The 26,003-nt window shown below is 38.9% G+C and overlaps 1 protein-coding gene across 1 annotated transcript; it reads right to left on the bottom strand.

Annotated features, from left to right (window-relative positions):
- Window positions 1-267: 267 nt before the first annotated feature.
- Window positions 268-1,885, bottom strand: LOC306644842 (Golgi resident protein GCP60-like). Its single transcript, XM_079112118.1, is given in 3 exon segments — window positions 268-468; window positions 470-1,306; window positions 1,309-1,885. Coding segments are annotated over 3 exon segments (1,587 nt in total). The 5' UTR covers window positions 1,873-1,885; the 3' UTR covers window positions 268-282.
- Between the last annotated feature and the right edge of the window lie 24,118 nt (window positions 1,886-26,003).

The following is a 26,003-nucleotide window of genomic DNA, read 5'->3' as shown; positions in this document are numbered from 1 at the left end:
TTTTGCTTCCCGTATTTGCTCTTTTAACTGTCGAGTGGTGCGATCATTCAATGCTTGCATTTGCTCTTTCATCTCATCGTTTGCTTCTCTGATCATTTTAATTATGTACATTCTGAACTCCTTTTCTGTCATTTCTTCTGCCATGCTGTCATTGGGTTTTATTGATGTAACATCTAGATTTGTTTGCAGCATTTTCTTTCAATGACTCCAAAGCTCCACAAAAGTCTAAAGAAATTCAATGCCATCTTCTGCCAACCCTAGACTTCAGACATTGTACCATCTTTATCTAGTATAATAGACTCTGTAGTAGACAGATTTTGACCTCCACAAAGAGTAGGAGTTATCAAACTTGAGGAGATAGACTCCTCTCCCTGGATACTGGTGGCTTCCAGCATATACTTCCTCATGACAGTCCCGCCGGTACACAGGCACAATTTCGTCCAGCAGAGCTTTATTGGCATTTTTTTTTGGCTTTTTCTTCACAAGTGATGTTTTCTTCCTCTTCCTCCTCATCATCGCTGGACTTGCTGACGTGCACGCTGACAGCAGTGTTTGGAGAGTCTGTCCATTCAAAATACACCCCAAACCCAATGTCATAAATGTCTGTAGCAAATTCCCAAAAGAGATATGATCCTTCTTCATGGGTAGGAACTCGAACAGTGACAACTTCTCCTCGGCCCACTGTAATCACAGAATCCGCATCCTGCCGAATCTTCTCTTTAAAGTCTTTGATCTGGGGTCGGGTCCACATGGATGGAGCTGCTATTACTGGAAGAGATTCTTTTGGTCCATTCTCCAAGGCTTCTTCTGCAGCTTCTGTCTCACGTTCTTTTTCAGAGTTGTCAGTGTGAGTTTTGGCCTGTCCATTAACTGACATCATATCACTTGGGACAGTTGCATTCACTTTTGATGAAGTAGGTGAAGAAGCCCCAGCCACTACTTCCTGTTGTTTCTGTAATGCTGCCTGTTGCTGTGCAAGCTGGACTTGATACAATTGCTGCATATACTGCTGATAGTGCTGCTCCTGCAACTGGCGGATGAGAATTTGCTGTTGTTCGTAGTTCCCTGGATACTGTTGGGCTGCATACTGCTGGAACTGCACGGCAGTCTGGGAGTTTAAAGCTGCCATTATCTGCTGCTTTTGCTGCTCTAACCGAAGTCTTTCTTCTTCTATTCGCCTCCTCTCTTCTTCCTCTCGTCTAAGCCTTTCCTCCTCTTCTCGCCTACGTTTTTCTTCTTCTTTTTGCAGACGTTCTCTTTCTTCCTCTTCACGTCGCCTTCGTTCCTCCTCCTCCTTCCTTTTTTTTTTTCTTGTTCTTCCTTCTCTATTTTGTGGGATGCAACATACGTTGAAAAGAGATGGCAACACCTATTTAAGAGCTTGACAAACTCTACCATGGCATCCTCTTTAGACATGTTTCCCAGGGCCGCCCATTCTCTCCTCCTGTCATTCCCCAACACATCAAAGAATCCAACTTCAGGACAAGTGTCTGGATTATATGGGCCCATAAGGACCTGTTTATGCAGTGCCACAAGTTTCAGTTTTTCTTCATAAGTTGGATGAAAGGCTTTGCCATCCTTTTCTCTGAAGAAGCGCAGAGCCAGGCCATACAGCTCCTCCAGGCCGAAGCCCCAGCGCTGCTCCAGCCGCCGCGCCTCCTCCGCCGCGCCCCCAGCCGCCGCCTCCCCGGGCTCCGGCTGCTCACCGGCGGCGCCCGGGCCCCGGCCGGACCCAGGCGGCAAGGGTGGCGGCAGCGGCGGCGGCGGCAGCAGCGGTGCGCCCTCCGCAGTGGGCCGCTCCTCCGGATCTGGACTTAGCGTGAGGCCGTCGACGGACACCTCAAGTCGCTCTGCGTTCAGCACCGCCGCCATCTCCGGCTGCTGCACCTCCACTAACTTACTATTATTAGCTCCAAAAGCTTCTCACAGTTTGGTCCTCTTTCTTTCTCCAGTCTTGCCTATCAATAATTTCAGCATCTGAAGTACAGTGCTTTGTGCCAGCTCCTTAGAGGAATTTATATATATTATTAAATCTTTAACAGCTCTGCAGGATCAGTACTAGTATCCTCATTTTACAGATAAGGACACTGAGATTCAAAAAAGTGAAGCCTTTGGTCACTTGATTGAAATAATTTAGCTAGTGAGTGATAGAGCCCATGGTTGAAATCAAAGCCTAGCACATTCCCAGTTTTATCACTATACTCTGCTGCTTTCATACCATCTGATTTCCAAGAGCATTGTTACAACAGTGTTTCTGGTCATGTGTGTTTTTCCAGAACCTTGCCTTTATTCAGAGGTGTGCTCTATGCCCCTCCTACACCTGGACAGGTCCTTATAGCCACCTCACTAGAGTCCAGCACAGGTGAGGCTACATGATCTCTAAGGTTAGGAGATCACAAAGGCAACATAACTTCTGTGTGGCTCACCCTTTTGGAGCATGCACCTTTGGAGGCCTAAACTGTGACATAAGGAGCTCTGCTACCTGAAGCTGCCATGCTTGAGAGACCATGTGAAGAGATTAGAAAAAGACAGAGAGGCACAAAGAGGTCCAGCTGCTCAGCCATCCTTCAAAAAGACCTGGCAGACATTACATTGAACACAAAGGAGCTGTCTCAGTCAAACCATGTCCAAATTTCCAATTCATGAACTAAATAAATGAGCCACAAAACTTTGGAGTATTTTGTTATGCAGTAATAGAAAACCAGAAAACCCACGAAAACCTCCAACACTGGTTAATCGCTTTCATTTCCCCCATGATACATGGTGCATGGTCTTCACATGTGCAGCTGCCTCTACCTGCAAGTCACTGTCAGCCTTCAGTACCCTAGCCAACATCTGCAACCCTCATTTAGAGTCACTTTGCGTTTAAGAGTCATTGTAGATGTTGCAATTTCAGTCATCTTTCCTCAAATGTGCAAGTAGGTGATTAAGGACCCAAACTTCAAGTCAGAATATCTAATTTTTTCAGTGGGAGGATGTTGATCACATCTTCCAAGCTGTGGGTCTTAATCTCTTTAGACCTCTGTTTCTTCCAAAAGGTAGTAATAGTAAGATCTCCATTCTAGCCATACTGCAGAGATTAATTTATGGTTCCTAGTAAAGTTCTTGGTGTTTCATAAGAATTCAATAAACAAATATCTATTTCTCTGTTTCCTCCTTTGAACCATTAGTCATTTGAGAACAATAACAATATATCCTCAATATCTACTACCTAGAATATGTCCCAATTCCTGGTACCTAGAATATACAAAACATACTTTTGAATGAATAAATAAATGAACAAGCAAATGAGTGAACAGATGGGTGAACACGCAGCCATAATCTGTATCCTGCATGTAGGAGACATAAGATGGTAGAGGTCTCCAGGCCTACAGAAGCAGCCTTGGTTCTAGCTGTATGTTTTCTTCAATCTGATCTAATTCTTCTGTCTTTCCTAGGGGTGCTACACTATCACAGACATCATTTATTAGACCCCCTCATCTCCAAAGCCATGCACAGAGCATCCCCATTTGGTTGAGTCAATCCCCCTTTGCTTCTGTCAATTCAAATCAGGTGGCAGGACTGTAAGGAAATCAATGCCAAAATCTCATATGGCTTCCAACTATAAAGCCCTTTTCCACTTCTAACCATTTTATAGCATGGCATCCAGATGCCTGACCTTGCCAAGTAAAATCTAGTTAATCTTTACAATGCCATGCCCCTTTATGGACTCCATGATATGGCAATACCATGTGGCAGCAATGCTATGGAAGGGACTCTGCTCTTACCTGATGAGCAGGTTTGTGCTATACTAAGCAAATAATTTACCTTTTACCTAATGCGCACTATTTCCTCACTGGTTTCTACTCAATGGGAAAAAAAAAAAAAACAGAGAAATCACTGAACATCAATGCCATCTTGGTTTTAATAAAATGAGAAGAGACATTCTACAATTATTTTTTGTTTCACTATAGAATTTACATATATGCATACTTATACATCAAAGTCTCATGATAACAGTCAACTACAGATATGTCTGCTGAATTGCAGTAAGTCTTAGAACTTAATGATACCCAGTACATCAATGTCATTCCAGTACATCTTAATTTCAACAGTATATCTCAGAATATCAATTAGTGCTTCAAGATGTCCTGTTGCCTCCACATAAAAGAAAAAGTTTAAAATATTTTTTTAATGAGTAAAGTCTAAGGAGTTAGCTAACTACAGCCATAAATTGCTTTAAAAGAAAATGTGGAGTTTATCTTATTGTTGCTATTATTCTAGGTTCTGTGATTGTTGTAACTTTGATCATCTCTACATTCTTTCTCGGAAGGAGCTGTTTGAAGCCTGCAGAATGCTGAGGTTTGGAAAGATTTCTGAGGCATGGCACCACATCTTCTGATTGGGCAGCAGCTCTCGAACGATGTGAGCCTTTTGCTGTTGACTCATCAGAGACAGCAGCTTGAAAGTTTGATGTCAACATGCAAGAATGTCAGGCACTTTCTGGCAACCACCCTCCTTCCCCTCCTCAACCCTAGCTGTAACCCAGAATTAAGCAAAGTTGCTTGGGTTTACCCTCTGACCAGCCTCCTGCCTGGACTTCTTGCTTCCCTGGCTGCAATGCTCCAGCAAAGAAAATCTAGATCTTATCAGAGCATCACTAACTTCTTCCAGCTATATGGTGGAACACTCTGTTGATGGCAGTATAATTGACAGTTGCAGTCAGGTATGTGGAAGACTAGGTATGGTTATGTGGGTGCCCCTTTCCATCACTCGCATGTACACACATTACTTCTCTAGAAAGAAAACACCAGAATGCAGAAAGTAATCTGTCAACGGGCATGAGCAAGATTTCTGGATTCAGAATGGTTGTGTGGTGTTTTATATTCCAGGATATCTGATCTGCCTCAATTTGCCCACAGTTCCGACCATCCCATCTGATGTCTCAGATGAGAGCCAGGACTGTCTCTGGGGTCTTATATGATTCCATGAACTTAGATAACTAGGAGCTCTCTGAAAATATTGACTTCCTCATGCTCATGAGGCATGACAAAGTTGTCTGCCAGAGTTTCAGGTGTGGCTCTGTATCTATTTTTGTATACCACCTAGTTTCATATCCCCTTTCCTACTCTCTGCATCATCTCCTCATTTAGAAGAAAAGAGATCTAAGCTGTAAGTTAATTAAAATGTCCATATTTGTAGCATCTTTTACATGGTTTTTGTGGATTTAGGCAATTGAAAGCAATAAGCTGATAAGCAATATTGTATCCAGGTAAGGACTATGATCAAGGTCAAGCCAGCAATTACAGTACTTTAAACCAAGATGGAATTGATGATTCATGGAAACTAAGTCTTTCCTCATTCAACTTACTAAAATGTGCTGGTTCCAGAGTTTAAGGCTGTTTGATAACCTTGGCACGCTAAGATTTAAGATATGATTAATTCTCTGCAGTCTTGTTCTCATTCCATTTCTTTATTCTAATGAATGATACCAACTTCAACTCCCTGTTCTGTTTGAATGTTTTCTAGGACTCTCCAGTCTGGTTGCTATGGAGTGGACTAACGTTGACTGCCCCCTCAGAAAAATATGTTCACGTTCTAATCCCCAGACTTTATTTGGGGATTATTGTAAATGTGACTTTATTTGGAAAAAGTTAAGGACCTGGATTTTCTAGATAATCCAGATGGACAATAAATCCAATAACAAGTGTCCTTATAAGAAACACACAGAGGAGACACTAAGGAAGAGGAGGAGAAGTTCACATGAAGATTGGGGTGATGTAGCCATCCACAAGTCAAGAAACACCTGAATCCACCAGAAGCTCAAAGAGTGAGGAACATTTTCCTCTAGAGCCTCTTTGGGGATCAAGGCCCTATTGCTATCTTGACTTTGGCCTTACTGAGTCCAGAGCTGTGAATGGATTTCTGTTGCTTCAAAGATATCAAGTTCATAGTAATTTGTTATTATAGGTACAAAAAATGAATACAAATGCAACTCAAATGCCTTGTAAGGAATCATAATCATAACACAATTAGCAAACCGCCTGCCTGGGGAAATTCTGCTTTTTGTTTCTTATGTAATTGTTCATTACTAAAAATGATAGTCTCAAAGGCAGGGGAACAACAGAAAGTATAAATAGTATATAGCAAAAGTGAGAACTGATGTTCTAACCAAAATAAATGCCCTTCACTTTGATTCATCCTATTGTTACCATGGGAAAACATGAGGTCAGTATGACCAAGTCATCACCATTTTATCGAACTTATTTTACTGCTCTTATTTTATATCTTCTACATTTTACATGTTAATTCAAAAACCAAGTAGGCAAATGGCACGTAGTGAGCACAACTGAACATGTTTGAGGGCTGAATTATGATCTAAGTGGCCAGTTGTAGCCTACAAAGCCAACTGACCCTTCTAACAGTTTTAAAGATAGTTCATGACAGAGTCAGGAAGACAGCCCGTTGGACATTGCTGGTCATTAGGGAAATGCAAGTCAAACCCATAGTGAGGTATTACTTCAGTTTAACTCTGTAAAAAAGATCAACAACAACAAGTGTTGGCAAGGTTGAGAAGTGGGAGCCCTCCAGTATTGTTGACTGGAGTGTGAAACAATACAGCCACAGTTGAATGGTTTCTTACAAAGTCAAATATTCATTTTCCATACAACATTCTACTCCTAGGTGTATACCTAATAGAAGAAAAATACTTCCACAGAAATATTTAAACGTGAATGTGTATAACAGCCTTATTCATAAAAGCTCAAAAGTAAAAACAACTGGTGAATGGAAAAACCAATGTGCTGTATCCATCTGCTAGCATATTAAACATACAAGGGGAAGGCACTAAACACAGCACCACATATTGATTCCATTTGTTTTATTCCACTAATATGGTTCCATTTATATGAAATGTCCAAAACAAGTAAAGGCATAAAAAAGGACAGTAGATTAATGGTTGCCCGGGGCTGGAGGAGAGAATGGGGACTAACTCAGTGAGCATGAAGGATCTTATTAGGATAATGACAACATTTCAGAACTATTGTGTTGATGGTCACACCACTAAGTTCACTAAAAATTATTGGACTTTGTGTTTAAAATTATACTTTGTAAGTTATACCTGAAACATGCCCTGTAAAATACTCTCCTTTAACTCCTAAACATCAGCCCATAAATTTTCCAATTTTCCCTACCAAATATCTCTTACTTTTTACATTTTTACATATTTTAAGTGTGTAGCACATAGATTTTGAAGCAAAATACACAAAATGGGACACAATTGTTATTCCCTCCGCCCCCCCAGCCCTAAATGCAACCAGTGTTATTAGTTTCTCTGTGTTGTTCAGAGTCATTGTATGCATCCACATAAACTTTATGAATACATAGATGAATATTCTACACACACACTTTTTTCACACACCTCTTCTTTAACAGCATATAGAAAACTATAAATGTGCAGGAGTGTTATACACATTCCTGTTTTTTTCTTTTCTTTTTTACTTAATAATCAATGCAATATAAAGATCTAAATATGCTCAAATATTTTTCCTCTTTACCAGTTACTTCAGAGACACTGGGTGAGACTCAGAGCACATCTTTCCTGGACTGGTGTACTTTATCCAATTTGAGATTCCATCAGTTACAGCACACATTGTTATTTGAGGGGCCATTAAAAGAAAAACAATGCTGCCAATTGCATTTTGACAAACCACTGATTGCACAATGCATAATAATTTCAAAAAATGTTAATAAAGCACACATATGTGCATCTAAAAACTATTAAATGTGGTATAATAACAGGCTCCCAACCAGTTTTCCAATATCAAGCCTAGCTCCCTTTCAATTCATAGTCTCCTATTCTGCCAGAGTAATTTTTCTAGATTCTAGATTTTCATTCTTCTTTGTTCCTCTACTTCAAATCCCTGTTGTCTCCCATTGCTTCAGGATGAAGTTCAAATTACTTAGTTCTGCATACAATTTGCTTCCCATTTCTGGCCTAATTTCTCTCTACTACCCTATGTTCTAGACAAGCTCAACCATTGGCTATACCACAAAAATGGAGAGGTTTTTAAAACTTTGTGCTTTTGAACATGTTGTTCCTACTGCCTGGAAACACTTGACTCCCTTTCCTCCTGGCTAAATACCATTTGTCCTCCAAGACCCATCTCTGGGAAAATTGCCATGAACTTCCCCAGTTCAATGAAATGTCCTTTCTGTTCTGCCACCCTCACTGTGCTTAATTCTATCCAGAGAAAGTCTTCCGTAGTATTAGGCCTCTTTGTTTCCTTGCCTGTCTTCACTACTCTTATTTTTCTTGCATCACAAAGGATTGTCAGTCAGTGCCTGGAACATGATAAGCATTTGGTGCTATGTGTTGAATGAATGTGTCCTTTGGCCCCTGGATATAATCAACCCATCTCAGTAAGAAAGGTGTGGTCCACATAGTACAGGGGAAGGTACGCTGGCTCTGAAGTCAGAAGGGGCCAGATATGGGCACTGACACTTCTTACTCTCTGACATTTGGTTAGTTAATGTTTCCAAGATTTGGTTTCTTCATCTAAAAACATGAACACTATTGCTGCTCATGAAAGATGCTCATGAAAGAACTAATGGGAGAAAAGATCTAAGGTAACTGGCAGAGCTGGTATTCCAAACATGGTTGCTTTCACTAGAGTGACTGGGATGTCCTGTACTGGAGAATGGATGCTGTGCACCCAGAAATCAAACACCACCAACACATGTTGCAATACCAAGCGGACTTTGTTTTTCTATTTTTACTTTATTTTTGAAAAATAAATGATACATATCATATTTTAAAAATCAATGTGTAGGGCTGGGAATATAGCTCAGTTGGTAGAGTGCTTGCCTTGCACGTACAAAGCCCTGAATTCAATCCCCAGCACCATACGAAAAAAAAAAAAAAAGTCAATGTGTTAACTGGGCACGGTGGCACATGCCTATAATCCTAGCACTTGGGAGGCTGAGGCAGGAGGATCAAGAGTTCAAAGACAGTCTCAGCAAAATCAAGATGTTAAGCAACTCAGTGAGACCTTGTCTCTAAACAAAATACAAAATAGGACTGGGAATGAGGCTCAGTGGTTGAGTGTCCCTGAGTTCAGTCCTCAGTATCAAAAAAAAAAAAAAAAAAAAAAAAAAAATCAATGTGTTAAAAAACACATCTTCCCCCAATTCTTGCCCACACCATCACCCCCAAGCCCTGTGGGTAGTTGCTTTTAATATTTTCTTTTAGATCCTTCCAGTGTTTGTTTTATTGTTCAAATAAATACAAGCACACATAATGACATAGTTTTCCTCTTTTTAACACAAAATGCACCATGTTACACGTATATGGTAATGAATGCTGCTTTTTTTTTCTTAATATCTAAATGGACTCTGTGACCCTCTGAATTTTCCCAGGATTCCAATCAAGGAGATAAGTACATGGAGAGAGGGGTTTTACTTACTGCTTCCCATCTGACCCATAAGTGAGAAGTAAAAGCTTTGACTCAGAGCCTCAGCTCTTCCTAAAGGGAACCACAAAGAAGCTTCATGACTAAAACAGTGAAAGAGAGTTGGAGAGTTATATCAGGCCACAGTTAAAAAAAAAAAAAAGCAAGCAGGCTGAAGGGCTGCAAAGATCTTATCTCAGTACACTGCCTGGAAATCAGACAAATGTTGCACAGAGCACAAATATTCTGATGAGTAAGTCTCCAGCACTACTGTTTCCTACCTGTTTTTCATCACATAAAAGGCATGCCTCCAGTTAGACTTCACCTTTAAAAGAAAAGATTAATTTTAGAATTGTAAACAAGTTCCATCTGGGAGCTGTGGCTCAGTTACAGAGCGGTATTTTCATTTTTTTTTTTCAAATATGTCTGTATAGAAAAATCAAAAGCAGGTAGTATAAGGAGGTGATTTGGGCTTTAAACAGTTATTATTATTATTATTTATTATTTATTTAATAAATAAACAGTTATTTCCTGTTGATTGTAGGAAATGATAAAGTTATAAGTATAGGGTATTAAAGGTCTAGCAAACATGGATATTAGAACAATAGATCTTCATTTTGTGGACAAGTTTGATTATGGCCCAGGTTTCTCTTATTCTCTCTCCCTTTTTTCCTTTCTTGATTTTTTTTCTCAATCATCACCTAAATAAATGGCCTGCAGTCCTTAAACTCACATCTGAATAGTCCCAGTTTATCACTATGCAGCCCACTTCCAAATTGTCATTGCCTTAACTTTCATGTCTACAGAATGTGGGCAGGGAAACAAACTAGTTAAGAGAAATCCAATGGGTCAGTCAGCTCAGGCAACAGGTTTGCCACCTCACACTCAACAAATGACTGTCACCCAGACTCAATTTGTCATGTGTACATATTGCAAAAAAAAAATTGTCAGGAAGATTAAGAGCAAAGGGATAGGACAGGAATATTCTGATGGTCTTAAATGGGAATGAAAGACAGAACAGTGTCTGTCCTCAGCACATGCCCAGAGAAGTGGGAGCCTACATCTACTTCCTACATTGCACAGGCCATAAGCACTGCAAACCCACAGGCAAAGAAAAGGAAGCACAGGGAGCTCTGAGAGCCAGCAAGCAGAGGCAATGAGTCCAGCAAAGTGAGAAGGACTATGAAGCATCATAAGGGCAAACAGATGAGGACTGAGTCTGACGGGCTCATGAGTGCACTGGAGATAGTCAGATGAAGAAGGGCAGAGGCTAAGTCACTAAATATCTAAATCTCAGACTAACACAGGGCACTTTCATAACTCCAGAGAGTTCAGTGTAATAGGAGATGAAATACCAATGGACCAGGGAAAAAGTATTGATGAGAGGCTGGAAAAGTGGTCAGAGTTGGAAGACACAGGACCTTGTGAGGTCATGCTGCAGATCTTGGATCTTAACCTGAAGCCACTACTAAAAGCCACTGCAGGATTTATTTCAGTAGTAGAAAGGTCATTCATAGGTGTGCAGTCCATGAATTTCAGTGTTGTTTCCATAAGACCTCCCATACTAGAGTGCATTAGGCATTGTCTGTGTCCACTCTGGACTGTAACCTCAATGAAGGTCGAGAGCAAGTCTGCTTTCTTATTATTGCATATAATTCCCAGTCCATAGTGATGAATGAATGAATGAATGAATGAATGGTATACAATCTCATTCTTCTTTTTTTCTCTAATGTTGATGCAGTAGGTAATGGATAATGGTCTGTTCAATGAATGCTAACTTCTGCCTAACTCTCCAGACTCATCTCTCCAACATTCCCCAAGACATGTCCTATAACAATAAAATTGTATGGTTTACCAAAATGCACTATAGTTTGCCTTTTGTGTGCTATATCCTCTGATTGCAATTCCACATCCCTATCTCCTGTCTATCTTGTGAATTCCAATTATGTCTCAACATTCAGCTCAGATTTTACTCACTGAGGGGGAGCCTTTTATAATTCCAATGCCCTGCACTGCCATGCTGGCCCACAAAAGACTTCTCTCAACCCACTTGCTCCTTGATTTTGCTTATGCACCTTCTCATTTAAGGGTTTTATTGCATTTGTCACATTTTGTATCATAATTTCTTTGTATATAGTTCTGAATTTGTAATTTCTAGAGGACAGAGACCATTTCAATTTGATTCTTCGAACTGGATTCCAGTCTAGATCTAAATCATAAAGGACACTCAAAGTCTTTGTGAAATTTAATTGTCTTATTTCTTGAATCTATTTTTACTTTATCGCATCTGCAGTTGTTTGGTTTCATGGTCTACTCTAAGCAGTTCTTCATTTTTGTGTTTTAAAATCATCTCTAGCTACCTTTAGCATGTGCCTTTGGGGATTGGTGAATACCCTGCATTCATGGACTCCATTGCCTTTGTGATCTCCTCTCTGTCCTCTTAACTTTCATGTCTGCAAATTAAGTCTTGAGTCTAATGAAGTTGCTACTTAGTCATTTTTAAAATTGCCCCTCAGATCCTATCTTTATTCAAACTATACTGTAGGAATCTTGTAGAGGTCAAAGCCATATATAGTATTTTAGAGACAAACGCACACTTTCTATTATTGTACAAATAAGGGGTAACAACATTTTGTTTCATTGTCATTTTTTTCTAGTGATAATCATGATTTTCTTAGCTTCTAAATTAGAAGCAATAGTTGAATCTGAATCTTTGCAGTGACCTCTCCATCCCCTTCTTTTCATAGACAAGAACTCAACACCCCATGCAGTGAGTTCTTTTTCTCCAAGTATTTTTTTTCCTGAGTTTGATCATGACCACCCTCCCTTATATGCAAGGGTTTTTTCCAATCCTTTTTACCAGCATCATGTCCTACAACACATGGCACACAATTCACTTCTTCCAACAAGTTTGTGGAAAAAACACTAGCAATTTTTCTCTTTCGGTTTTCCCTAAGATTACTCATTTTACATTTTGCATCTAATTTCTATAAGGCTTAATAATTATTGATATTGTAGGGTGCTATATTTGTGAAACATTTATTTAAGTGATATATTCTATACACACAGTCTGACAGTCATACTACATTATCCCTATTTGTGAATAAACTGAGGTCCAGAGAAGTTGAATAATTTGCCATAAGTTACAAAACTAGCATGTGGCAGAATGGTGATTTTAACTTACATAGTCTGACCCATTGCCTAAAGTTGAGATCTGGTGGAAGAGCAGGAAAAACAAGGAAAGAGGGTCTTCTCTGATCCTTTCTGTCATTAGCAGTGTAACTGTGGGTGGGTATTTAAACTTGCCAAGCTTCAGTTTTAACATCTGTAATATGGAGATAGAAACAGATACTTCACAGTTTGTTAAGTGTAGCAAATATAACTGCCCATGTAATGAATCTGGTTGGCTGAAAGTGCCAGTGTTGTTTCTCTTTCCCCTCCACCCACTAGTCACTAGTTTTAGGTCATCGCAACCATGTAAGAGTCACCACTGAAAACCTTATGGTTTACTTCTCTGTCCTGTGCTGTGCCAGCTATATGAACTTGTAACTCCTGCTTTCTGTGTTATAAATTGGCAATCATAAAACTCCTTGTGAGGGTTAAATGAGATCATGTTTGAGAGGCAATTAGCACAGTGCCTGGCATATGGTAAATGCTCAATAAATAGCAGCAGCTTTGACAAACTGGAGATAAGGAAAAAGGAATTATGAAGGGTTATGATGGCAAGGTTTTTAGAAATGGAAAAGTTATTTACTGTTATTTCAAGAGGAAAATGATTTGATTCTCCAGACACTAACCTCCGGTACAATGGTTTCCCTTTTCTAATGCATAAAGTAATACGGGACACAAAAAATTTCAGATAGCAAGGAAACACTCAGAAATTCTGAGCAATAAGAAAGTCATCTGGTCTCAAGAGCCAGAGAACTAGACTTTAAACTGACTCTAGTGTGAGTTTAAACTGGGAACCTCAGGAGCACACTAAAACCTGGATCAAATCAGTGTATTTATTACCTTGAACCAATGCAACTTCCAAGAATCTAAGTGGAATTTTTAGTGACTTTTGCTTTAAGGGAATAATTTATTTAGGAAATATTTATGGGTGCTCACCATCTAAAAGCATTTGTGTAAATATCCCACAGTGGAATTATTAAAAATAAAATAGACACTCCTTATACACACACACACACACACAGATACATATTCATATACACATGAGAATATTCATTTCTGTAGCTTGAAATTTCCATAAAAGAACTTTCTATTTTCATGATCTCACATAGTCTATTCTTAAATTTTAGTCTCTGCTTGGTCACATCAAATATTTACCAATTGTTACATACAGGATAATGAATTTGTATTTCCTATAACCCAGAAAGAGTTAATCTTGTTTTATTCACACTATATTCCTCACATGTTCTTCAGGAATGTTTTAATGTACTTCACAAAGTTCACCCAATGGATATTGCCGGTATTATTAAGGAAAACTTACCCCCGGATGGTCCCACATCACAGGTTAAGCTGAAGAAAAAAAGAGTTTACATTTTTACAGGCCATAAAGAAAGTCAACATAACTTAATTGTCATCAAATTGATTCTGTATCCAAATCACTGGAAAATGCCTCCCATCAACTAAATTTGGCCCATTGTTTTTTTGCTTTTGGAGAAAAGATTTTTCAAAGATAAAAAAAAAAAAAAAAGATGTTCATATTTCACTTGTGGCTACTATGGCTTCATGGTATTATTAGCAAATTAAATCTAAAAACACTTCCAGAGACAAATTTAAGCTCACAACCCAGTACAGCAGATAACTTCATCACTACTGGCCTTAAAACAGCATTTTTGCGACATTTGATAATTTTGAGATATCTCTAGCCAAGTCATGAGTAAACTAGAAATCAGAGAAAAATGGTGGGTGCTTCCTAATATAAAACAAGTAGCTTCATGTGAAAATAATGAACATCTGACTTTCTATGCAATTTTTCTAATATTCTTCTAAGATTTGTTATATAGGGATTTATATCACACAAATATCACCAGTTTAAAAGTTTCTTTCAACATTACTTTGATTAACTATTTTTAATTCAAGCTTTCTTTTCAATGTTTAGAAATAACATGTTTGAAATTAGCCATTTACAAATGTTTGAAATTAAATATTGGCTTAATCCAATAAGTTTAAAGGGAAAGAATTTAAGAAATGTATCAACTTTGTGATTTCATAAGCCCATTGAAATTTGTTCTGAAAATAATTCTGGGTCTAATTACATTCATAATGTGTTAGTTGCTACAGTTGAATTTTTAAATGCTACCTTTCAAAATTAGAGATTAAAATGGGCTACTTCATCTAACAATAGGTTACTTCATCCTATGCCTTTTCAAGGAAAAAAATCAATTGACTGGAAAAATGTGAGGGAGTATTCCCAAGGACTTAATGGGTCGTCATAAATTGCAATTATGATATATTTGTTCAGTTGACAATGTAGGAAACAAGAACCTGTTTGGATTTCTCTTTGGTTTGACAAGCTGTTGTGTGGTAAGCTGCTGTTGCCGATCCACCCAGACACTCAAATTCAGACACAGGCAATCCAAAGGTCTCAGTCACTTTTGTTTACTTTAGCTAAGGAACCCATGTGAACTCCACCCAGGCCTGAGAGTCTGCTTACCCAGGGACAATTTTACTAGGTACACTCAGTGGTGTTTCAAAGTTCAAGAAGATGACTTTATAGGGTTGGTTGATTTTCTTTTTATAGAGTCTGATCTCATGTCTTAAAGCCTCCTGGAAGGCAATATCAGTGAAGCTTATGACTATTCAAAGCAGCTGTTGAGGGGAAAGTAATTCTCCAGTTTAGTACAGTTAAATTAACACTTCACTCTTACTCATCAATACATATATTTAAAAACCATGTTTTGCACTCAACCACAGTTTTCAGTGAACTGAATCACACTGTGAACTGTGGGAGGGCACATGTAAAACACACAGACTGCTGGCTTTTAGCCTAGTGCCATGGGCCTTCTGAACTTCTGTGAAAATTGTGTGTGTGTGTGTGTGTGTGTGTGTGTGTGCGCGCGCGCACAAGCAGAACTGCAAGCAGAACTGTGCTTTCTTCTAAACAGAGGAACCATAGCTTTCCAGAAATTCTTAAGGGGCACATGATTCCAAAAATTTAAACACCACTGGCATGAAGTGAATAATAAATGACTATCTTTTTTTTTTTTTCTATTGAGTATAATAAAACATTTCAACATTCACTTCTTATGATTTCCAATAACCCTAGCAATCAAGGGCTGATTTTCAGGCCTGAGTCCTTTCCTTGGGATTACTTTAAGCTTTGCTCTGGTAGGCACTGATTGGGATAACCTGGAGAGGTCTCTCTGTGTCTGCCAGTTCCACAGAAAGCAGAGCAATGATGGTATACCCGGGGAGTTTAGATAGAATGTACATGATATGTAGGTAAATTCCTCCTTGACATGTTTTTTTAGTTCTTCTGATTATGGCAAAGAAATAGACCCAGCTGGTGGAAGGTTCATTTTACCACTTCTGTGACACTCCCTGGTCTCCTCTTTCAATAAAAAACAAACCCCAAGCTCGAAGTCCTCTTGGGTAAATGTATCTGACAAGAATTTAATAATGTTACTTTGTTCATAGTATTTCTTTTGAGGATCTTCTCTTTAAGGCAAATGATATTGGATTTCAATTTATAAAGTTTCTTTTTAAAATAAATGATCTTTTAAAAATAAAAGGGAAAAATTCAGTACAGATGATATAAGGATATGACAAAATTATAAAAGTGGTATGTAATGATAGCAATTTGAGAAACACAGAATAAACAATTGCTAGTCAAGGCACATTTTCTTTTCTAAAGAGGTTGACAGTCTTGGGAAAATTCAGTTTATTTAGAACAAATATAACCAGCAAGAGAAGCTTCTACTAAGCATTTCTAAACGATAAATATAAAGTGTGTAACATATACTTGTCATTGGTTAGTTAGGAAGCTTTTTGATTCTTGTAATAGAAAACACAGCTAAAAATACCATAATTGTTAATGACTGCCTCCAATGGCTCCAGGGCAGATTCAGTCAGTAGTTCAAGGACTGCATAAAGGACACATGTTCTTGCCATGTTTTCTTCTGCCATTCTTAGCATGTCAGAGTTGTCCACAGACATGTCCCCTCAGGGTCTCTTTCTTCCTTGGCACCAGCTCTTCCCCCAACAATGACCTGATTCATGAAAGTAAGAACCACTCTCCTTTCCCCTTTCCAAGAGCAAAGGAAGTTTACCCCAAAGTTTCCCATATTTTCCCTCCCATTTCAAAAATAAGGTTGCACTGCTAGCCACAACTCAATCAAACTTTGCCAAGAAAAAAGGAATCACCAGGACTACCTTAGATTAATCTTGATTTACCTATTGGGGTTAAGCAGAAGCCAATGAAGATGATGGGCTTAATAAAGGGAAATATCAGGGTTCCCTTAGCAAGGAATTATGAAGGGAATGACTGTTGGATAGGCAATTCACATTGCTTGCTCTGGTCTTCTAAACAGGAAAAAGATGCAAAAGGAGAAACCAGAGCAATAAAACAGTAGGTGTTGTTTTTAAGAATTTTATATTTTAGCTGGATAGGGTGGCCCATACCTGTAATCCCAGAGGCTCAGGAGGCTGAGGCAGAAGGATCACAAGTTCAAAGCCAGCCTTAGCAACCTAGCAAGGCTCTAAGCAACTTAGAGAGACTCTGTCTCTAAATAAAATGTAAAATGGGCTAGGGATATGGTTCAGTGGTTAAGTGCCCGTACTAAAGTGTGTGTGGGCGGGGGAGAATCTGATAGTTTTTTAAAGTCATTATATGGGAAAAATAAGGACCTTATTAGACATTTTACTTTCATTTTAATCTTAATTTACATGTGGGATATCTGGATGGGTATCTTTATCTCACCTCATGCACAGGACATGTTGTTAGCTTCTTATCATTGCAACCAAAATCCTGACAAGAGTAACTTACAAGAAGAAAGATTTATTTTGGCTCACAGTTTCAGAGGTTTCAGTCCACAGCCAACTGGCCCCATTGCTTTTGGCCTGAGGAAAAGCAAGAACATCATGGCAAAGGTTGTGTCCAAGGAAAGTCGCTCAGCTCATGGCAGTCCAGGAGCAGAGAGGAGATGGTGGGGAGAAGATAAGCCCAGGGCATGCCCCAGAGACCTACTTCCTCCTACTAGGTCCCTCCTTCCAGTAGCCCATCTGGCTATCAATGGATTTTTCCATCAAATGGATTAACCCACTGATGAGGTCAGAGTCCTCATGATCCGATCATTGCCTAAAAGCCTCACCTCTGAAGCTTGCTGCATTTGGGACCATGCCTTTAACATGTGAGTTTGGGAGGAAAATTACAAATTCAAATATAATGTTCTAATCTGACCCTGACAAGAAAATTTTGCTCAAAAAACAATTGGGACAGGATATAAACCTCCAACTCACCTCTTCAGTTATTTATATTTTAAATGTTTTCTAAGCATAGTTCTTGGTTTATTCCCCAGTTGAGAATAAACAGATTCAAATAAATGGCTGAATCTGTTCTGAGGCATGAGGGTACACTCATTAAATAATTATTGATTGAGCACCTAAGGAGTACCAAACTCTTTGTATCTATTCTGACTTTAATCACAATAAAAATGATATGATAAAGAGACATTTGTGATGATTCTTTTTTTGGTACCAGGGATTGAACCCAGGGGTGCTTTACCACTGAGCCACATCCCCAGGCCTTTTTGTATTTTATTTAGAGATAGGGTCTTGATCAGTTGCTTAGGTCCTCACGAAGTTGCTGAGGCTGGCTTTGAACTCACAATCCTCCTGCCTCAGCCTCCCCAGTCCTGCGATTACAGGTGTGCTCCACTGTGCCTGGCCTTTTGTGATGACTTTAAAGATGTGGAAATTAAGGACCAAAAAGCAGAACAATTTGCTAGTGTTTTAAAAGATGGTAATTAGTGGGGTGAAGATTTGAACTCAGGCCTTTCTAACCCCATGGCCTATATTCTTTTCATTAAACAATACTGATCCCTGAGAGTTTGTGCAGTGAATTCTGTAAGGCAAAATCAAGAGGTGGAATCAAGGTATTGAGGCTTAGAGATATGGAAGAATAGTAAAATAAGGGTCAAATCAAATTCACAAGCTGGGATATAGCTCAGTAATAGAGGGCTTGCCTAGAATGCACAAGGGCTTGGGTTCAGTCTACAGCACCACCACACACACACAAATCCAAAATCTGCATATTAAGCAACTATTATGTGCCAAGCATAGAATAGACAAGAGAGTGGGTGCCTGTCTAGACATGGTAGGGGAAGGGAAGATGATCTGGGACCAATGTAACTTCAAGATACCCTGAAATCTAAAAAGAAGGCTTTTAAATATGTTCTTTGTATGGAGGCACAACAGGGAGTAAGAGTGGTTGGGACATGGGAATAACAGGTAATCTGAGGAATAAGGAAAACATTTGTCAGGGTGGGGTGTGGAAAGCTTACCTCTAGGGTAAGGCGGTCGTTTGAGAGGTTTCCTCTTACTTCACTCTGACATAAATCTGGGAGAAAAGTAGTTACCCACCTCTTAATTAACTGTTAGGCTTTTTTTTCTCTTTGATTATAGCCTAAATATTTCTATATGCTGATAGAGGTTATTTTTTATCATGAATGATAGTAAGTACAGTTTATTGGCAATTACTAAAGTTATAATAGTGTTACCATATTTGAAATTCCTTTGCAAAAATGATCAACCTATTAATATTTTTTCTGTTCTCATACCAAAAAGCTGGGCCAGTGTAATTTGAGTTGTCATCTGGGTTTCTGCATTATCTTATATATCTGTCACTTAAGGAGATGAAGTCTCAGTCTCATTATTATGGTTGTTGGTCTAGATGACACCACAAAGTTTCAACTGTGTGAATCACCTTAGGAAAAAGAACTCAGATTCTTTTAGTGTACTGATTTTAACTTGCTAGTTTCAATAATTGTCAGCTCATTTTTCACTAGTCCTTCTTATTCTTTTCAGAGCTACCAAGAAGATATGGGAGATGTCTGTATTTATCTAAAGTTAAATAAAAACAGGGTTAGTGAACCATATTCTCAATTTGGGTTTACCAAGAGCACATTTTAGTTCTAACCCAAATTTGGATATGCCTTGCAAACAAGCATATTGGAAAACCAAGACATGCAAGAGAATTTTCAGAAACAAAACACCAATTCCATGCCCCTCCCACTCCATTTCTCAGAAAGTATAGAAAATGTAGACTACCCTACTTGTTGCTGGACAAAGGTAGTAAGCCTTTTTGATCAGTCCAACCCTACAAATCCCTGGGAAGAATATATAAACTCATTAGCTAAATATGATTTACTAAGCAACATATTTCTAAAAAAGCATTGAACTAATTTTCAAATTAATTTTTCCAGTATTTAAAAATAATTTGGAATTACCCTGCAAAATGCCCTGGCCATTTGTTGCACTGCTTCCTTTATATTAGAAGTAAATGTTGACTGCCTGACCTGGGAACAGCTGATGATATAGCCTACAAGTTTCAAGCTCAGAGTCAGGTTCAAATCCTGGTGCAAGGGCTGGGGAACAGTTTGGTAATAGAAGTGTTTTCTCAGGATGGGCAAAGCCTCAAGTTTAATCCCCAGTGTCAGAATAGATAGATAGATAGATAGATAGATAGATAGACAGACAGACAGACAGACAGATAGATAATCTCCTGGCTCAATTCTGTGTTGCATTGAGTGGGTTACATGACCTCTCCAAATCTCTTCATCTAAAACAATAGGGATAATAAATTTTACCTTAAGAAGTTGTTGGTTTGAATATAATTAGATGGTCCAAATAAGTACTAATAACAGTGCATGACCCTAAAGGTACTATAAAGAAATGGTACTATACAGAAATTCAGTTTAAAGCAATAAACTGAATCAAGGGTCAGAAATGGAATTACTTAAAAGGCAGAGTGAGTATTTAATGTGATTGAGAGAAAATTGAAAGTTTGGGTACTTCACAAATTCCATGTAAAATATAGAGCAGTTATCCCCCAAATATCAATACCCTCCATATCTAGATGTTCATTCTCAACCTCTATTCCAAGATTTAGACTCTGTTATCCAACTATCCACAAGTCCAGTCCATCTCAACATCTCAAAACTGAACTCCACACCTTATCCTCCACATCTATTTTTATTTTCTAGCTTGCTAAAGGATGCTTATTCACTAGGTCACAAAATTCAGAAACTGGATGCTATCCTAAAGTCCTCCCTCTCTATCTCATGTTCCACCCCAAATACCTAAATTAAGGACAATAAAGATGATCTTGAACACACAGTTCTTGACCTGGAAGAACTTCAGCATTACCTAGGGTGCTCTGTAAAAACACCAAGCCCTATCTCAGAAATTCTGATTCAGAAACCCTTTAGCATGCCAACAGGATCTACACTAAAAAATAAAACTCCATGAGAACTGGATATGTAGGGTGACTTGGGAGTCACTGTTGGGATGTATCTTCTTTGCCTTCCTCTCCCCTGTTGTAGTACCGGTAATTCAGACTCTCTTTTCTCTTTCTCTCTCTTGAACTGAAATCACTCTGTAAATGGGTACTTTATATCCAGTCTCCCCTAACCCTACCACATTAATCTTTTCTTCTGAGGTGACCGAATTCATTTATCTGAATTCAGGCTTTAACATAAATCTAATTACATAATTCTTACATTTCATGCCTCCTTGTGCAACCAGACTCCATTTCAGTGAGCAAATCACCCAGTTAGGCATTTCTGATTCACTTTTCTTTCTCTGGCCTGGGTCTCTAAGGATCACTGTTGTGAAGCATCCTCTGAGGTTGCACCTGTCAGTTCGGATTTCTTTCAATGGATCACACACAAGGCCTGCCAAGATTATGTGGCCTAGCCAAATGGGAATATTGAGTCTGATTTGGTTTACCTTCTGCCAAAGTATGACTTATCCAACTCTCAACTAACAAGTGTTCTACCTCTAAGTGGAGTTAATAAACACTGTCCTCTACATGTTTTGTATAGTGCCTAATTTACCAGGAGTATGAAACACAAAATTATATGTTCTTTCCCAAAAATAAAGTTCTGAGTGACTCTTTACTTTACCATTGCCTGTGGTTTAAGCTGAGACATAAGTAAATATTATCATTCAGAATAGTGATATGGTCCTCCATTCCTCTATTTAACAAATTTGGTAGAGCAGTTGGATATAGGTATTACAGATTCAGTTCCAAATCTGGCTCTGTCACTTTCCACATATGTGATCTTGGACATGGTACTTGATGTCTGTGAGTCTCCATAGAGGGCCATGCATCTTATTGATAGGAGGAAATAATATTCCCTCATGAGATTGAGGTACCCTAGTACACTTGTGTGTCTAGCACAAAAGAAACATTTGGTAAACAGTTGTTCTGCTATTATAAAAATCACAATAATGACAGTGATGGCTATGTCATGACATATCACTGCTTCCAATACATGTAAGAGCAATAGTGTGAGAAAGGTATAATCAAACCAGTAAGACCAGAACTGTAAAAATAAATCCACAGTTAGACTGGTCTATAAGGAAGGTGACTCATCATGTAAATTGAAATGTTTAGAGGAAACTAGAGACCTGAGAACTCTATAGAGAGAAGAAATTTCTCAGGGTAGATGGATCTGGTGGGCCAGCTCAGTAAAAGGTCAATATCTTTATCAGGAGGTGAAATATTTTTATTCAAGAAAAGTACATTGTGGTTGCAGCAGAATGACAGTTAGTGGCTAGGGTGTTTGGAGGACAGGAACAGAGTGAGACTCCTGTGAAAGCAGATTAACAGGACACATTATCAATAATGATAATGATTATCACTAGGATTTATTAAGTATGCATTATGAATTGGGTGTATGGTAATCCTTTTATATTTTCTCTTACAACCACCACAACTCTACGAGAGGTTTCTTGGGTGTCAGGTGGGCAAACTGAGCCTGGGTAGACTTGCCCAAGAATACACAACTAGTAAGCAGACCCCCAGGCAGGGACCCAGTCAAGAAACCCTTGGAGGAGTAATTTAGCTCATAGAATATGGGCCTGTCCAAGGACTCACATGAATCTGTTTGCACACTGCTCAGACTAGCATCTAGTTTCTATTTATTTAAAAACCAATTCAGATAAGGCAAAGCTGAAGCTTGCTAGTTACAGATGGAGCTAGAGCCAAGAAGGATTTAAATGACTCAAGTATCAACATTAGGTTGATATCACCACTTCTGATACTGGCCTGGATAATCCTGTCCTTTCAATTCATACAAGAATTCACTCCTAAATCCAGTAGAGTCTATCCCCTTTCAGTAAAGAACTTTCCTAAGGATCAATTTTGGAGAATTAATCCAAAATACTCAAGACACATTCCTTCATCAGTTATAATACAAAGAAAAAAAAAAACTAAACAACAAACTACCTAGCAACACGGAACTGAATACATAGCTTTGGGCACAAATGCACAAAAGCAGCCATTAATTGCACGACAAAACCAACATGGCAACTTGGAAACAACAAGAAATGGACTATGATAGTTTTAAAAGGAGTCAAAATTACATCTACCATATAGACATGATTTTTTGTTTGTTTGAAGCATGGGGGAAAAAACAAAAAGAAGAAAAGAATGTATCACAGTATTAATGGGAGTTGATTTTAGGTAGTGAGAATGAGGTTTACTATTGGTTTTACTAATTGACACTTTCTGATAATTTTAATGAGCATTTTAATTCTCAATACAAAAATTTTATTATTAAAACAATAAAAAGAACTAACTTCCTGGAAAGTTGTAGTGCATTTTTGGAATTGTTTCTGAGTCTGACTCAGTCCACCCCCCCATATTCTTCGTCATGTAGCTATGATTCCATGACCCTGCAGCCTAGTGGCCTGTGGTCATCAGAGCTGTTAAGTAACTTCTCTGAAGTGTTGAGGGCTTTGTCATTTTCCTCACTACCTTATAAATAGACTTTAACACGTTTGTTGGCTCTATAAAATGTCAAAAATCCAGATTTCCTCCCAGCAGTCCATTTCCATAGAGTGATATGGTGAAACCCAGGACCACACAGGCAAGGGCTGGTTTTAATTGTTAAATATTTCTCGTTGTGTTTGTTTCCTTCTTCTCCCTAATGGGCTTCACGAGTCCTCATCTGAAAACGGCTGCTCCTTAAGGACAGCCAATCCAAATAAAAATGCCCCCCACCACAGTGTATCCTCAACAGAAGTGTTCAGGTCACCAGCCTGCATCAGCCAATGGTGTCTCAGAATCCTTACCTAAGAAGGAAATAGATGCCAGCACCATCACAATGAACATGGGAAGTATCAAAGGACCCTTGTTACTGTCTTCCAGTGATCAGTACATTTTTACATTTCTGTTCCAAAATACCTTGGCAGCCATTTTACTCCAGGGAGCTAGTGAGGGGAAAGTCTGTTCTTGCAACATTACCAAGGGCTTGGGGAAAACCCAATTCTTTCACACACAAACAGGGTCAGCTGCATTTGACTGCACAGAGTCAGACAAGCCGGGATTCTTTAACATCTCATGCCTTCTACGTAATTAACTCAGCAGTGCCTGTGAGATGATGTTGTGAGCACTAGGAACCCAGAGGGTTCCTCTTAGAACTCCAAGTGTGGGGCACCTGCTTTTTCCCACCTCCTGTTACCCCTGCTTTGATGAACAGGCAGATTCAGCCTAATTCATTTCCATAAAGCAATGCTGCTCTATATGACTGTACTGAAACCACATGAAAGGCTTTGGTTGAGGGGTATCTGAATTACTAGAAAGACACTTTGACAAACTGTCATTTTCAAAGAACTGTGACAAATAAAATAGGAGGCCAAATGAACACAGGAAAATTAGAAGAAAAAAACTAATGATAGTGGAGGGATAGGGCATTTAAGAGGAACATCAACCTTGGAATGGTTAAAAAAAAATGAAGAAAAGGGTAAGAAAATTTGAAATAAATTTCTGTTCTGTAAAACCACTTTTGACCCAATTTGGGTCTTCCTCTGAGGGTGCAAACAATGTTGAGGGGCCCAAACCACTTAGTAGGACTATATTCACTTCTCCACAAATTTTCTTACCTAGGATAGGAACCACCCACCCTCTTTCAATCTTCCTCCAATAAAATTAAAAATCTCTAATGTTTATGTTGTTCACTGGTTTCTTTTTAACATTGACACATGAATCTATCAGAACTGAATAAAATGGAAATGAAATCTGATTCAAGGTCAATTGGGAAAACATTTTTCAGATTGTCAAGGGCTTCAGAATTGGCTGCTCCGCTTTGCCTGATGAGGCTCACACAACTGTGGTCTTTTCCAGATGTCTCAGAAGATGCAAACAAATGCAAGTCAAAATCAGCACCATTCAGTAACACTCTTCATCTTACCAGACCACAGGGAAACCCACAGAAAATGATACATGGCTCCTTCTCTGAAGATGAGAGTCCCAAAACTCTGTGTAAGTAAAACCCGGCTAAGATTTTAAAGGATCTCAGAAGGTTTTACAAAGTGAAAAAATTCACGTTAAACTGGATAATGAAGAAAACATGGAAGCAGTATCAATTTTAAGAAAATCCTTTGGACACACTGAGAATTTGTTACTCAAAATATAATCAATGGGAAGTCATCTAAAATGTAAAATCTTGTACTCTTCCCTGGATTTTGCATTTTAACAAGATCCCCAGTGGAGTTGCTGCCTACTAATGTTTGACACACTTCACTAAGATTCCTCAAGCGCTTTTACTCTTTCTGCTCAAAATGAATGCAATAAGGCTTTAAACGATATACAGGATAAGAAAATGGCCTAACTGCCCCAAATAGTGTGTAGAGCTAGGACCAGCTTTTCTTTGCCCCCTGCCCACAAAGAAAAATGGCATTTCAAGAAAGTGCAACAACACTAGTCCAAAAAGTACAAGAAGAGAGTAAATGGAAGCTTCAGCCACTGATCAGTTTGATATTGTCAAATGACTGTGCCTACCCCCTAAAATGGGACAAAAAAACTGAAAGCAAGCAAATACAAAAGCTAGGGACTGCATTAAGAGAAACACAGTGCAGGTCAAGGAAAATGCCTGCCCCTCTCAACTTACACTGTGGCATCATATCTGGAGCACAGCCAGCTCAAGACATCACAATGAAGATGGACAGAGACACACGAGAATGTGTCGAGTAGAGAAGGCCCAGCAGAGTGAAACTGAAACCATGACTCCCCAGGGGGATGAAATAATTGAAGGACTTGGAGAGGTTAAGCCCATTAGAGAAAAGAGTTGATGAAAAAAGCCTAAATCTATAAAGAAGTGTTCGTGTGCAAAAATCCGTCTTTGGACAAGCATCTAAAAACCATTGATCAAGATATTCAAGGACCTTTGGGTGCAGTGGTGCACATCTGTAATCCCAACACCTCGAAAGGCTGAAGCAGGAGGATCACAAGTTCAAAGCTAGCCTCAGCAATTTAGTGAGGCCCTAAGCAACTGCAAGAACACTGTCTCAAAATAAAAAATAAAAAGGGGGCTGGGGAGATAGCTCAGCTGGTAGAGTACTTCA

The sequence above is a fragment of the Sciurus vulgaris genome, assembly GCF_902686455.1.
Source record: "Sciurus vulgaris genome assembly, chromosome: 15".
NCBI lineage: Eukaryota > Metazoa > Chordata > Mammalia > Rodentia > Sciuridae > Sciurus > Sciurus vulgaris.
The sequence above is the reverse complement of the archived record's forward strand: the minus strand, read 5'-3'. Positions and strand labels throughout refer to the sequence as shown.